Source organism: Schistosoma mansoni, chromosome 2 (genome assembly GCF_000237925.1).
Source record: "Schistosoma mansoni strain Puerto Rico chromosome 2, complete genome".
Lineage (NCBI taxonomy): Eukaryota > Metazoa > Platyhelminthes > Trematoda > Strigeidida > Schistosomatidae > Schistosoma > Schistosoma mansoni.
The window spans coordinates 24,976,957-24,993,849 of NC_031496.1; the positions used below are offsets into that span (position 1 = coordinate 24,976,957).

Sequence of the window (16,893 nt, forward strand, 5' to 3'; positions counted from 1 at the left end):
ATATGAAGTAGGGTGTTGTTTAAATGAATGTATACTCCATATGTTGCTTCAGCACTAGTCTACTTCAACACCTGAATTAATTAAGTTCATTGATCACTTCTTTTATCGTGGAAGTCTCATCAGTCCTGATGGTTTAGTGATGAATTTAAACTCCAAACTCAGTTGTTATAATTGCTTGAATTGTTGAATGACGTGAATATAATTCGTAAAGAAGTATCTTTCTAATAGTTGGATTCACTAGTTCATTTAAACTAGACCACCATTAGAAACCTAGAAGTACTGAACGGTCATTTTGTGCTAGCTCAGGAACACTCAGCAGTGCACATCCATGATCTCACACGTGGGACTCGAACTCGAGACCTTCAGTCTTGATCGCGGACGCCTAACCTAACCAACGGTGTTAATATCTCAATTGAATTAATCCATGATCTTGCGCAACCATTCATCTATTCCCTAAGATGGATAACTGTCCCCACTCAACACGGATCGGACTCCACCATTCACGGCTTCTCGCTAGAGCTTCAAGAAATCCATCTTGAAGACAATCACTAGTGAGCACGTGGTGATTATTATTGGAATGGGGTTTCATAGAGTATTTTTTACTTGGAATGATTTTAAACCTTCGAACTTTCTAGCTAAAAGAGATTATAAGAGGTCTCATATAACAGATTGAACGGAAAATGCTTTTCGTTATTAATAAATGGTGAATCAAAATCAGATGACGCTTGAAAAATATTTACACTAAAGCAGACAATATGCGGAATATTTTTCCCAGTGTATGAGTTATGTAACTTTATCAGAATATTTGGATCACTGTTCTAAATAGAGCTTTATCCGTGTAATACCATAGTTTCAAATTATTTGAGGAATTTCGTGAGTTCGATACTTAAACCGATTTCCAGTACTTCAGAAATCTCCCTCAGTTGATTCGCCATCTGAAAACATGGGGAGCAGCGTATACAAAATAGGTAAACAGGACATGAATATTTATAGATCTGTATGTACCCTAGATGTTCTAGAAGCTTATGAAAACATGCAGATATTAATATCAAATCAGTGTATGAAACACTACCCATCATGTCATAGAATTCTCTGGAAAATTTCCATTGTATATTGATCAGATGGATCATTTTCGCGGTTTCCTCGAATTCCTGAGACTTTTAACGGAACACAAGGTAAGAACTTTCCCACGAACAATACCTACTTACATACTTACTTATACCTGTTATCCTTCTCCAAGGAACATAGGCCGTCCACTATCATTCTCCATTAAACTCTGTCCTGGGCAATTCTTTCCAGTTCTTTCCAGTTGCTATCCAAACCTTTAATGTCTGCTTCCAATTCCCGAAGCAAGATCTTCCTATTTTCATTTTCCCTTCACGATTCCAGGTTAGGGCTTGCTTCGTGATGCAGTTTGATGACTTTGTCAATGTGTGTCCCATCCACTTCCAAAGTCTTTTCCTAATTTCCTTTTCAGATGGAAGTTGGTTTGTTCTCTTTCACAATAGGCTGTTGCTGATTGTTCCCGGTCAACGGTCATTGATTATCTTGAGTAGACAACCGTTTTATAAATACTTGTACCTTTTTGATGATGGTTGCAGTAGTTCTCCAAGTTTCAGCTCCGTACAGTACAATTGACTGTCTTGACGTTAGTATTAAGGATTGTGACTTTGATATTGGTTGATAGTTGTTTTGAGTTCTATATGTTCTTTCACTGTAGGTATGCGGCTCTTACTTTGCCGATCCTCGCCTCTACGTCAGCATCAGATCCTCCACGTTCATTGATGATGCTATACAGATAAGTGAATGATTCCACACCTTTCAGAGCATCTTCATCAAGTATGATTTTGGTTGGTGTTCTCTATGTTGTATTTAAGGATCTTGCTTTTTTCCTTTGTGTATGTAGAGAGCTTACTGCATGCACAGCATTTCTACTACACTGACTGTCTTCGCCTAGATTTATTGGTATGATCTGAATAGAAAAGCTAGATCATCTACAAAGTTCAAATAGTCTAGCAACATGCAAACCGTCCATTGTATTCTGTGCTTTCCCTGAGATGTTGCAGATGTAAAGGCGAGGATTGGCAAAGCAAGGACCACATTTCTACAATTGAACAACATATGGAACTCAAAACAACTGTCAACTAATTTCAAAGTGAGAATCTTCAATACGAACGTCAAGACAGTCAGTTCTACTGAACGGAACTGAAACGTAGAGAACTACTACATCCATCGTCAAGATGATTCAAGTATTTATAAACAGTTGTTTACGCAAAATACTCAACATCCATTGGCCGGATACTATCAGGAACAGCTTACTGTGGGAGAGTACAAACCAGCTTCCATCTGAAGAGGAAATTAGTAAAAGACGTTAGAAGTGGATAGGACATACATTAAGGTAATCACCAATGTGCATTACTAGGCAATCCCTTACTTGGAATGGTGAAGGGAAGCGGAAAACAGGAAGGCCAAAGAACACATTACGCCGGGAAATAGAAGCAGATATGAAAAAGAAGAAAAACAACTAGAAAGGAAGGCTCAGGACAGAGTTGGATGGAGAATTCTGGTGAGCGGCCTATGCTCCTTGACGAGGGGTATCAGGCGTAAGTAAGTAAGTAACCAAATCAATATGCTCATTCAATATTTGCCATAAAAAGATATAATCTATCTCTATTTTTGTATTCAATTCCTTTTACTTTCAGGATAAATATGTTTTAATGTCATTATTCATTCTGTGTATAATCAGTATATGGCATGCAGTTGTTACATTGATTGGTTTAGATTTTGATTTACCTGATTCTCCTGGATTTGGATCATCTTTGCCTGGTAGTACTACTACAACTACTGCTACATCTGCTAGTATTTCATCGAATTTAAATGTAAATACAACAAATCAAGGTCCTAGATCATATTTTCCTAATTATAATAAATCAGAATCAATACAATCTACTCTTAATCAGTCTCATCATAATTCAAAAATGATTGGATCAAATTACAGTAAGAATAATATATACACCTTTATTTTGTTCTTGTTATTTCTATGATAGATTATCAGTAAGGAATAAAAGGTAGGATTATGTTTATTAAATTATTGTTATACACCAACATAGAGTGATATCAATTTAAGAATCAGTAAGCGAACAAACTGAAGAATTACTTACTACTTACTTACGCCTGTTACCCCTCGTCGAGGAGCATAGGCCGCTCACCAGCATTCTCCATCGAACTCTGTCTTGAGCCTTCCTTTCCAGTTCTTTCCAGTTAACATTCATCCTTTTCATATCTGCTTGTATTTCTCAAAGTAATGTGTTCTTTGGCCTTCCTCATTTCCGCTTCCCTTCAGGATTCCAAGTTAGGGATTGCCTTGTGATGCAGTTTGGTGATTTCCTTAATGTATGTCTTATCCACTTCTACCGTCTTTTCCTAATTTCCTCTTCAGCTGGAAAACTAAAGAATAGTTTATATTTTATTGAGATCACAAACCTATCTAATTAGGACAACCATTGAAAGCTTGGAAGAATTGGACAGCTGTTTCGTTCTAGTACGGGAATCTTAAGTGGTGCTTCCTAACAATTCTGTGACATAGGGATTGAACCCATAAATTTCGGTCTAGTAAGCGTACAGTTAACCTCTGCAAAAAACTGGTCCACGATCCAATGCTTGATTTATTTGAACTATCGAATTCACCTTTATATTGATACCTACATAAATCTATAGCTCCATTGTTGATATCTATCTCATTCTAAGGCTACTTTACTGGTCCAGATATGCACAATTCATGAAAATATAGTGATAGTGTAGTGAATGAGAACACCAGTGAAAACAACCAAATCTATTTGAATACAAAATTACAAAATTACTTAAAGAAATCTGAGAACCATACAATAAATTCTCCATTTGCAAAATGTCAATCACTTGTATCAAACTTGATTGTTGTTTCGTTCTCACACCATCCACTCTCCATCTTCGTTCTCTTCTTTTCAATATTCTCAACCATTTTCCACCAGTCATTTCACTTTTTCGATTTATGATACATACTACTTATATCTGTTGATAACAATAGTGCACACTACAATAGGACAATATGGTTCTATATTTCATTTATAAATACATTCATTATTTTAATTACATCAAGAGAGATCGTGTAGCTTTCATCATTATTCTGAACGACATCATCTGTATAAACTTTAGGTAGAAGTGAAGTGTTCGAATTTCTCCACAAATAGCTAACAGCTTGTCCTGTAGACCTCGATCTTGGATGGTTCGTCGACAATAATCAATCATAATTGAGGTGGAATCCAGGACCACTGGAAATCAATCACAATTGCATATTGAATTTTAAGATAAATTTCCAAACCAAGATATAGAAAATTTGCAGATTTTTGTTTTATACTACTATTATCAGTATCCAGATGGGATATTTAGTTTTGTTTTTCCATCTGAAGAGTAAATGTGATCAGTTGATGAAAAAAGAGTGAATACTTTCAAAGTATATTTGATATCACGTTTTATGATCTCCATTGATGAAAATGTCGTTTACATGCTCCATAATACATTGTTAATGGCATACAAGCACATTCTGGAGCCTTTTAACATGGTAAATAAATGATATGTAATGATGTGTACTATAATTTTGCTATTTCAATGTAACAAAGGAGCCATGGTACATTTCAACCTTAACCTTATAGAAAAGAAACATGGATAGAGCACATCTAAATTTGAACATATTCAGTTGTCTACAAAGTAGCACTAACCAATATCCATTAAAATGCATCGATAAATGCTAAGACACTAGACTTTAGAAATCAAAAGGAAAATGCAGCAGACAAAATACCCAGTTTATTCGACTTTAAGACGACAACATTATAGAAACGATTAACGATAGATTGTAAATTATATAAATCAGATAGGAGCTTACCGCCGAAATGACCATCTTGTACAAACAGATTGTCCTCTAATGAAGTCAAACATCATTAGGCACTTCTTTAATGTCACCTTTAAATGCATATATATGTTCATGTTTTGGACAAAGTAATTAATGCGATAGAATAGAAAGAAGAATATACATTAGATTAAATAAACATATTTCAACATGTCTTTAGTCAGACAGAATAAAAATAATGGTCTTTATCCAAGATAATTCTGTAACACAGTGTCACAAGATGAGTTACAAATAATTAAGTTTTCTTAAATTTACTAAAGCTTCGATGGTGTGTATGACTGATGTTAACAGATATAAGTAGTATGTATCATGAATAAAGAGTGAAATATCTGATGGCAGAAAGTTAAAAAAGATCGAAGGAAAGAGAACAAGAACAGAGAATGATTGGTGTAAAAACGAAGTTGATACGTATTTAGAACACTGCTTTCTGAATATGATTAATGTTAAATAAAATCTTCGATCCATCGTGATTACTTACTTACACCTGTTACTCCCAATGGAGCATAGGCCGCTGACCAGCATTCTCCAACCCACTCTGTCCTCGGCCTGACTTTCTAGTTCTATCCACTTTTTGTTCATTCTTCTCATGTCTGTCTCTATTTCTCGGCGTAATGTGTTCCTTGGTCTTCCTCTTCTCCTTTGGCCTTCAGGATTCCATGAAGGACTTGTCTTGTGACGTGATTGGGTGATTTCCTCAAATTGTGTCCTATCCACTTCCAACGTCTCTTCCTGATTTCTTCTTCCGCTGATGGAATCTGGTTTGTTCTCTCCTACAGTAGGTTGTTGTTGATAGTGTCTGACCATCGGATCCGAAGTATCTTGCGTAGACAACTGTTGATAAACAACTGTATCTTCTGAATAATGGCTTTCTTAGTTCTCCACTTCTCCGCCCGATACAATAGAACTGTGTTGACATTTGTATTGAAAATTGTGATGTTGGTGTTGGTTGACAATTGTTTTGAGTTCCAGAAGTTCTTCAGTTGTAAATATGCTGCTCTTTAACGCTAACCAGATCCATCGTGATTAAGCATATTTAATCCTAGTCATTTTGACTTACATATGTATATTAAAATCTGTGACTAATTTTGATTTTAAAACATTATAGTTTGTGAGAAGCTAATGAGAATGTGATGAATTGAAATTCGTCCATGTGGTTTTATTAAAAACTTTTTATCAGTAATAGGGTTGTGGAGATTGTTGAGTTTTTATTGAGATCATCAATTGATCAATGTTAGACCTTTATTGAAAACCACCATTGAAAATGTCGATTGGTTGGTGTTAGACATTGACACTGGCTTAGTGGTCTGGAGATTAAGTGTCGGCGTGCGAAACCAAAGGTCCTGGGTTTTAATCCCACATGTGATATCGTGGGACTCAAGGACTGTCCAGTGCTTCCAGGTTTCCAACGGTGGTCTAACATTGATCAATTCATAATTTTCCTACCTTTCCGGAAGAGAGCAGTACACTGAGTTTGGAGGAATGTGTCCAACATCTCCACTGCTTAATGAAGGTGTGCCACAAGGAGCTGTTCTTTCACCTCTCCTTTCCTCTTTTTTTCTACATGATCTGCCATCTTCCACAGAAAACACTTTTGTGAAATATGCAGACGATCTCACCGTATTTATGCCGATTTCTACCTTTTTAAGTCCCATAGAAATGAATGAGTTTTTGTTTCGTATTGAATGGTGGTCCGTTGTTAATGGTCTTATACTTGATTCGTCTAAATGTTAGGCTGTTAACTTCAGCCTGAAACACGAACAACACCTAAACATCATGTTGGGATCCCATAATGCTTGTGTCATTGGAGATTCTTTGATAAACACAGTGTCGAACGTCCATTATCATGATGCTACCTTTTCCTCTGATCTCTCTTCGTCTTCTCATGTTTTACTGTTATCGAAAAAAGTTTACCGTTTGACTTACTACATGAAGAGGCTGCATGCTTTTGGGGTTACTCTACATTTACTCTTATAATTTGTCAATTCCTGCATATTAATTATTATTCTTTACTGTTCCCAATTATTCTTTCCCGGACTTTTGAGAAAAGAATTTGCTATATAGCAGAGAGGTCATTATTAATATGGTTGTGAATGGACATCTAAAGTCTTGCAAAGTCCTGACAAGTGTTATTTTATCAGATACTAACCATCTACTTCATTCATATCTTTCTCCTTGTATATCTTCTAGTAGACCGAGATGTAAATACATTAAAATTCATGCACTTAAGCAAATCTGTAAAGTTCTATAATACCTTACCTAGCAAATATACTCTGTGACGAACACGTTGTTAGAGTTAACCTAGTCAATAACCTGTATTCTTAAACCTGTCTTAAATTTGTTAAGTTGTACAGACTTCGATTTTTTTCACCGTTTTTTCATTTCTATTTTTGATTTTTGATAAAAAAAATTTATTGAAATACCTCGTGCTGAGAATTCTATATTGATAGTTGAAAGCGTGAGTCAATTGAAGCTAGACCACCAGGGAAAACATGAAAGCACTGGATGGCCGTTTCGTCCTATTGTGAGACTCCTCAACAGTGCGCATCCACGACCTCGCCTCGGAAGATTCGAACTCAGGACCTACCAGTGTTGCGCCAGAGCACTTAACCTCTAGACCACTGAGCTGGCCGGCATCCATGATGTTAATGTCTATATTGTACCAAAACATAATATTGAATAAGGCTATTATTATTGATAGTAATAATTTGAATCAAAATTTTTTGTTCGCTTTATTCAAATCAACAAAAGGGAACTATGTGCATCTATTTGGGTACAGTTTATAGTGGACTTGTATTAGTTGTTTTATAGAATGCCAGTAACAGACTTAGAGAAGGCCTTCTATTTCTTTAATATTGATCAACATCTTGGGATTTTCAAGCAACCTAACAATGTTTTGCAAATACATAATATAGTCTAAATAGTTCATTATGTTATGTTGATCTTATTTTAGAGTTTCAAAATACATCTCAAATATCGGAACAAATGAATACTTCAGATGTATTACCTTCATTGCATAATCTCTCATCATTACCCCCGTCGTCTATATTATCTACTCCATCTATGTACAATAACCTGTTACAGAATGATTCCTTTACATCATTATCAAAAACACCATTAGTGATGACAACCACTGTTAATCAAACATTTAATTCTTTATTAAAAGAACAAAATAATGGATGTAGTCGTACTAATCGTATGGCATGTTCTGATTGGAAAATGGTACAACAAATAGAAAAACATGTATTCATATCATTTGTTACAATTTATATATTGGCACATGCAATTTTTATATTTTGGCTTTATTTCGATGTAAGTTATTTAGGGGGGGGGGTAATTTGTAAATTTTTTCGAGAAGTCATTGTAATATGATTTTATTTGAATTTTATTCAATCAATATGAAGTTACCGGTATCATGTTGTGGTGTGCGCTACTTAAGTCAATATACTTACTTACTTACTTACTTACGCCTGTTACCCCTCGTCGAGGAGTATAGGCCGCTCACCAGCGTTCTCCATCCAACTCTGTCTTGAGCCTTCCTTTCCAGTTCTTTCCAGTTAACATTCATCCTTTTCATATCTGTTTTTATTTCCCAAAGTAATGTGTTCTTTGGCCTCCCTCTTTTCCGCTTCCCTTCACCATTCCAAGTAAGGGATTGCCTCGTGATGCAGTTTGGTGATTTCTTCAATGTATGTCCTATCCACTTCTACCGTCTTTTACTAATTTCCTCTTCAGATGGAAGCTGGTTTGTCCTCTGCCATAAAACAATGTTGATGTAAGTAGTATATAAAATCAGTCAGAAATGGAACGTCTGGGAGCAAAAGATTAGGACGATCGAATCGAGGAGAACGGGAACAGAGAGTGATTTTTTACAGAAATAAAGGAACAATGAAGTTTGAAACCATTGATGGCTATTTTGTAAATGAAGTAGTGAACGTATGATATTCACATTTTAGCAATTAACTCTGTGTTATATCTAGAGCTTTTAATTCTTGCTACGCCGCGTACTGCTAGACTACTTGAACGAACGAACCCGCAACGTCGCAACAGAGAAGACAGAAGATTAGTAAGTAGGAAGTATATTCCCCAAAATAGTGTCAAAATATAGTACAGAAATCTCATGTATTTATAGTTTTTGACTGAGAGTATATCATCATTTCGGTCAACCAATAGGCACATAGGGGGTCATTCTTATCCATCCAATGGGGGAGCCACACGTCGACATTCTAGAATATTCCCTTAGCAGTGATTGGATGGAATGTCTTCGGTTCCTTCTGAGCTTCTTGAGGCTTCCTAGAGTTTACCAACGAGCCGTCCTTACACTCTGTAATGTTGTATCCATGTATTTTTGATTATCCCAAGTTGTGTTCCCATTCACTATAAAATAACTTAAAGGTTACATGTACATGTATGTGCCTGACATCTAATACAACCGATCAAGGTCTCATTGAAGACTTATTTACTTCGATGTAAAATATCAAAGAACCTAGACAATAATCATGGATTCAACTCTTCATACTATCTTGTCGTGCATCAAATGATAATGTTCTATAAAAAGTAATTACTAGATAGAACACTTTCTTAGGATCAATAAATGTTACACTTGCTCAAAATAAAAGACTAAAATACTATCGTTTAATTGATATAATCATGATCCTAGAAATGGAGTGAAACACATTTCATTGTCAGAAGGGGTTTTGTGGAGATTCAGTATTTTCATAGCTGAAAGCATTAGTCAATTGAAGCTAGACCACTGTGGAAAACCTCGAAGCACTGGACGTCCGTAATAATAGGATGAAACGGCCGTCCAGTGCTTCCAGGTTTTCCATGGTGGTCTAGATTCAATTGACTCACGCTTTCAACATTTCATTGTATTGTATATACAGATGTTCAATTGTAGTTACATTGATATTTGAAAGAAAACTACCGTCTAACTAAAAATGACACTTATGCAATAAATTTTAATAATCAACAAAACTTCGTAAAAATGGAGCTACCATAGCAACACGCCTACGGTTAGTTCCGACTAAGGTTAACTTTTGTCAAGCCCTTTTTATTAACTTATTTAACGGACAATGTTATTTGGACAGTAATACTTCGTCTATTTCTTTATATTATTCTGATTACTATCATGTCTGTATAAACGTGCACTCTTGATCAGATATGACAGCCTACGTACACACTTCTAGCCTAAATACTAATCGCTCTATGATTCATTCACTTCCCCCACCATGTATATATGTACTGAAATCCTATTATTAGCCTTTACCTAGCCTAGCTGAGCCTTGTTCGATTTGACTATAAATTTGCCTCTGTAGTCGTTCGCATACAAACATTCGTCTCTCTGCTTCAAATCCTCTCGATGTTCTTATTCACTTTTTTGTCTGTGCTATCCGCTAATAAATTGTAGTCACCGCTTCTTATTGCTTTATGATTTCAAACACCGTTAAGATTCATATAATAACGGTTACTCAAGGTAGATAGATTCTAAAGTTGAAGAACATATGGAACTCATAACAACTGTCAAGTAAATTAAAAGTGAGGATCTTCAATACGAACGTCAAGACAGTCAGTTCTACTGAACGGAACTGAAACGTGGAGAACTACTACAACCATCGTCAAGATGATTCAAGTATTTATAAACAGTTGTTTACGCAAAATACTCAACATCCATTGGCCGGATACTATCAGGAACAGCTTACTGTGGGAGAGTACAAACCAGCTTTCATCTGAAGAGGAAATTAGTAAAAGACGTTAGAAGTGGATAAGACATACATTGAAGAAATCACCAAACTGCATCACGAGGCAATCCCTTACTTGGAATGGTGAAGGGAAGCGGAAAAGAGGGAGGCCAAAGAACACATTACTTTGGGAAATAAAAACAGATATGAAAAGGATGAATGTTAACTGGAAAGAACTGGAAAGAATTGCCCAAGACAAGGTTGGATGGAGAATGATGGTGGGCTATCTATGCTCCTCAACGAGGAGTAACAAGCGTAAGTAAGTGAGGTAGATAGATTAACGAAGCTAAACCATCACACTGCAATAAAACTTTCAAAACAATGAATGTTACATATAGCCTTGTGTCATTATGTATTGACTGTTTATTTATCATGATGATATGAATAAGACTTGTAAAAATGCACAAATGTATATAATTGAAGATAACGATAAGACAATATGGAATAAGTGCCATATGTTTGTCTGGCATAATTAAAAGACAAATACATGTACTTGGATATATAATTTAATTGTATTTTAATTAGTTAAGAAAGAAACAATTTATTGTTGTATATAGTTTAAGTGTATAAGTGTTGTTTAGAAAACATCTGTAATAATTAGTTACTAAGTCATTATTTATTATTTCATTATATAGAAATGTAATAATCATGTTCAACTTAGTTTAAACAGCTTTCTTACATAGGAGGGGGGGGTCATTCATGATTTGAAAATCAGGGTGTATGAACATGTACCAAAACGTTATAAGCAAAGTTGGATAGTGGCTAGCAGTGGAATTCAGTTTGACGTGCGTTTCGTACTATTTGGGACTCGTCAGCTGGATGTACCTGCATCTCAGAGTTGATGTTCTTTCTGAGACTCAAACCTAGCACCTTTCGTTTCAAACGACATCGCGTTATCCACTCAGTTACTGAGTCCTGATAGCTGACGAGTTCCAAATAGGACGAAATGCGCGTCCGGGATTCCACTGCTATCCGCTGTCCATTTTGGCTTATTTGAGAGGTAAGTTTAAGAAAATTTATTTTTTTATTCAAATTATTTAAAAGATTAAGTGTTATAACGTGTGGGTGCTTGTTTTGTTTGGTATATGGACGCGCTGATTCCCGTCAATGGGAGATTGTTTTTTAATGTTTTACATAGATGACAACTATTCAAATAAACTTTCATGTGACTGTTTTCGTTTAAAAATTTTAGGCAAGTAGACGTAGACGAGAAATGACACAGAAGGATAAAGATTATAGAGTAAGTTTGTTTTTTTTTACAAATTTCCTCACTGATTTTCCTATTCCCCCTTGTATTCTCATATTTCTTACTTTGTAAAGATTGTATACTTTATCAATAATCAGTCATTCTATATGTTGATTAACCGACGTAGATGATCTTTGTCGAATGATTGGTGAGTTACTCGAGTTAACCGGGAATGATGAGACCTACCAATTAACGTCGAAGCCACACATCGCGGTCAGTAGGTAACATAGGCTACTCTTTTGTCGTATTCAGGTACTTTGGCTGCTTTAATGATCGTAAAGCAAAAAAGACGTTATTACTGAAATATATTAGTGAGAGCAGTCACACGAGGCAGAGTGTAACCACTAATGCATGGGCTAGTCCATGGCATACAGTTAACTGGTAGACGTTGATTATCCTTGACATTAACGTTGATCGGTGAACTGCTCAACATTTACTGACCCAACTGCAGAATGATTTGGCTAGGGCCCAGTGAAATTTCACTGATCCTACATGCACAGAAAGTATAATTACTTTTTACATGGATAAAATTAAACAAGTCGTTTCCGAGATAATTATTATTAATTTTCACTGGTAAAATCCGTAACTTGTCATTAAACGAGTACCTTCAAAGAAGATTCCTTTTTCACAGTACCTACAACTATACTCTAGTATCAATAATCTTTAAAGATTGTTTAATGTGAACTTCAATAATATAATCAATTATAGTTTCTATAAAAAGTAGTTAGTTAAATTAGTAAAACGAAGGCATTGACATTAACCCGATTTATTCCACCAAAGATGTTTTTGTAAATTACATGTTCGCAAATCTATGAAACATAGTTTTATTCAATCAATATTACAATGTAACAATCAAATTATCTTATTTAGAAATTATAAAAACTAATTTACTTTTTAATATCTTCGTACAGGGTTTCCTCCCTCCCCCCTCTCTCCCCCTCTCTCTCTGGTTTATTTTAGTATATTATAATGTCAATGTTAAGGACCATTGTAATACTGTAATACATAATCAGTTTTAGAATATTTCAAACAAATTTATTCTTCTATTTATTTCATCATTCCATGTTGGCATTACTGATATTAATCACTACCAACCACAAAACCCCTTCTGATAATAATCAGGTGCTCACTAGTGACTGACTCCTTGAGGTATTTCCTGGAGTTCTAGTGAGAAGCAGTAACCGGTGGAGTTCAACCAGGTCTGTTGTGAGATAGGAACTCACTGATGACATTGGTGAATGGTTGCTCAATTTCGTGAATCAGTTGAAGTTAGAAATTAACACCGTTGGATGCCAGCTCAGTGGTCTATCGGTTAAGGGCTTCGGCTCGAAACTGGTAGGTCCTGGGTTCGAATCCCGCGAGAGTGGGTTCGTGGACGCGCACTGCTGAGGAGTCCCATAATAGGACGAAACGGCCGTCCAGTGCTTCCAGGTCTTCCATGGTAGTCTAGCTTCAATTGACTCATGATCTCAACTATTGTGAATAATCATGAAAAGATTTAATTTCTGCAGTGAACAGTAGATATGAACAACGGTTGGTTGAAATTAACACTAAGCAGCTTTAAAAAACATTATAGTGTCAGGTACCATGTCAAACCCATATAACTTATTCTAGGTTTCGGATAGACTAATTTGTCCATTCTTCTTCAGTCACATTTTGATCTTGTTAATTATTCGCTTATCAACTTCGACTGATTTTATGTAAGCCTATACGTGTACATTTCTTATTATATTCATCACATATCTTTGTCTGACAATAAATATCGATTCACGCTTGATTAAATCGAGTTGGCTAGCTTACCTTCTCCAAACCGTTTTGTTTCGATCCCTTCTCTTCGCTTCCTTAGCTCCATCTTTCTGATATCTTGTTCTGATCAACGATTGTACAAAATATATGTATTTAAAACCTCATTCTCATATTTAACATATGTTAAATCCATTATTCACTAACGCGATTTAAGTCGATGATTATATACAAGGATTGGCAAAATGTATATTTCGATAGCAATCAGTATACAATCCAACTGAAGTCAGTTACAGAGTCATTACTAAAACATAATGCCACCGTAAAAATGTAACCAGTTTTCGTTTAATCGAAGTCGATTAATTCTGTAACAACGTTTTAGTAGGCAAACATGGATAGTGACTAGCAGTGGAATTCAGGACGAGCGTTTCATCCTAAACAAACAATACTTAACGTTTTAGTAGGTTGTTTATAAATTATAGAAACTATAATAATCTATATGTGATTGCATGTATATTTGTTCTTATATTACTTATAAATGTATGCATTTTACCTATGAAAGTAACGTATACCAAATAGGGAACGTTCCTTACATGTTTCTATGTTGTATTGAATATATGTACTTGCTTGTAACTATGTGTCAAAGTTTAGTTGATCACTGATGTATCTATATATGTATATATGTTTAAATATATCACTTTCATAGTTCTATTTAACCATAATGTATTTATTCATTATGAACAAGAAGATAAACAACAGGTACTTTTTTTTTGGGGGGGGGATTTGGTTTACATTTAATGTCATTAGAGAATTCTATATTTAGAGGATGTAGAATTGAACCATAAAAAAATTTTAAAAAATCTGTACTCAAGTTACATGTTAATCAATATAGATTTCCAGGGAAATGATTCAAAAGGTATGTTTCCAACAAAGAATAAACAAAGAAAGTTTTGTTCTCTGAGCTGAGCTGAGCTCAGAGAACAAAACTTCATCAAAATCACTCATCTGTGCTACAAATCTTCTCCACTACTCTGAAATAAAATATACTGATCACTATAATGTACAATGAACCGAAGAACTATGTACCTATTTATATTCGATAATTTTGATATTTGATTATATTCTCTTGAAAAAGCTTTGATCAGATTGCCAGGCGATAAGTTGGATTTACTACAAATTCAAATTCGATGAGATTTCACAAATATATTCTTCTTCCTATTTAATGTCTTACATCAACTTGGAGCCCAAATACTGTGAAACTATTCAATCTAATTTAGAAGAAAGTTCTTATACTATACACCTATCGTGTTTTTAGGAGATATGCGTTCAGTAGTTAAATTACAATGTTATTGATTGTACTTACTCTTATAGATGATTGTGAACTTTCAACTATGTACATACAGATTTCTTGATTGACTGTATGTGTTTGTCTGACGTGTTTGTATGAAATCGAGATATCAGATTTTTGGTTTACAGTAGGTACTTGACTTGAATTCACATAGCCATATATTCGTTCGGTCTATTCAATTACTTCAATGAATGACAAGCTTTCTTAAAATAAACCATTGTCCAATAATATTTCGTATCATTATAATGTAACCGATAAGGCATTGAAGTCAGTTAATAGTTAGAAGTTAATCTGAATAAGTTGATAATAATAAGGATCCTTCATATCACTTCTGTAATATATGAAGTCTGATCATAACTTGGAAGATCTTTCCAATTCATACAATATTATAAATAATACAATAAGTGTACATAATTGATGATTGTATGTAAACGAACTATTCCCCCCCCCCCCGAAAGTACGTTGTTAAAGTTATTGGATACTGTATTACACTGCTTAAATATCATAGAAGAATATTGAAGAAATCATAAATCTAATATATTATAATTGTTTATGTTCCACAGTTCTTTTCGAGCGCGTGTGTGTGTGTGTGCGTTTTCTCATTTATGTAAAAGTTTTACAAATACAAGGGTGTAAATTATATGACTGATAATTTATCTTATATTGTTTGTTTGAATCTTCACATTGATGTATACGACTGTAATTGATCAGTCACTTATTGATATATGTGTATCTTATGAGGATTGCCTTGATATTGCCTTAAGTTAAAAACATTATAAGCAAAGATGGATGGTTGTTAGTAGTGAAATTTAAGATGCGACATTACACAAGCAAGTGGCTGTAAGGATTCAGTAGGCAGTCTACTAGAGTATCCAATAACTTTAACAAGGTATTTTTAGGGAGGGAAATTGTTCGTTTACATACCATCATCAGTTATGTACACTTATTGTATTATTTATACTATTGTATGGATTGGAAAGATTTTCCAAGTTATGATCAGACTTAATATTTTGGAATTGATATGAAGGATCCTCATCACCAACTTGTTCAGATTAACTTCTAACTATTAACTGACTTAAATGCCTCATCGATTACGTTTGTCTAGGATGTATTAATAATTAAGTTATGGGGATACGAAATATGATTGATATTTATGTAAAAACAATCGAATATTGGAAGTTTAATTAGTGAAACTCAATAGAAATATGATTATCAAAAAGGGCTTTCGTAGAGATTTACTATTTTCATAGTTGGAAGCGTTAATCAATTGAAGCTAGACCACCAGGAAAAACCTGGAAACATTGGACGGCCGTTTCGTCCTATTGTGGAACTCCTCAACAGTGGTCTATCAGTTAAGTCCTCGCGCGCGAGACAGATAGGTCCTGGCTTGGAATATCACGAGGTAAGCTCGTGGATGCGCACTACCGAGAAGTCCCACAATAGAACGAAACGGTTTTTTGCTGGTGATCTAGCTTCAATCGACTCACGCTTTCAACTATGTAGAAATATAATTATAATGAGTATCATTGCCAAGATTTGACTTGATAATTTCCAATAAATTGAGCATTGGGTAGATCGTTTTAAATAAACTAATATATTTGTAGATATCTCAATGAGTAGAAAAAATTACATTTTCTGATGTTTCGTGACTCAGTTTAAGCTACTTCTTCAGAGAATAAATAACTAAATCAAAATTAACCCAAGTTTAAATAGTACAATGGAACAACGCAAGAATATTGTGTGATCAATCAAAAAACAAGTCTGAATTAATCAATGTCGTGTCATTTCGATTAAGGTGAATCATAAGCGATATGTATGTAAATTTTGATTGATCATACCTAATATTCGTGTTGTTCCATTGTACTATTTAAACTTG

The 16,893-nt window shown here is 34.8% G+C and overlaps 1 protein-coding gene and 1 non-coding gene across 2 annotated transcripts in view; both read left to right on the forward strand.

Moving 5' to 3' along the window:
* Smp_135040 (putative nicotinic acetylcholine receptor alpha 9b subunit) overlaps window positions 1–16,893 on the forward strand; it is a gene marked incomplete at both ends in the record, with an annotated part of 75,631 nt that overhangs the window by 54,089 nt on the left and 4,649 nt on the right. The window contains 2 exons of the mRNA XM_018796186.1: window positions 2,703–2,997; window positions 7,893–8,251. Coding sequence (XP_018650424.1) covers window positions 2,703–2,997; window positions 7,893–8,251 — 654 coding nt within the window. The remainder of the gene's footprint in view (window positions 1–2,702; window positions 2,998–7,892; window positions 8,252–16,893) is intronic.
* Window positions 13,221–13,292, forward strand: Smp_tRNA_00053_Pseudo_CGA.1.1. Its single transcript has one exon. It is a non-coding gene (tRNA).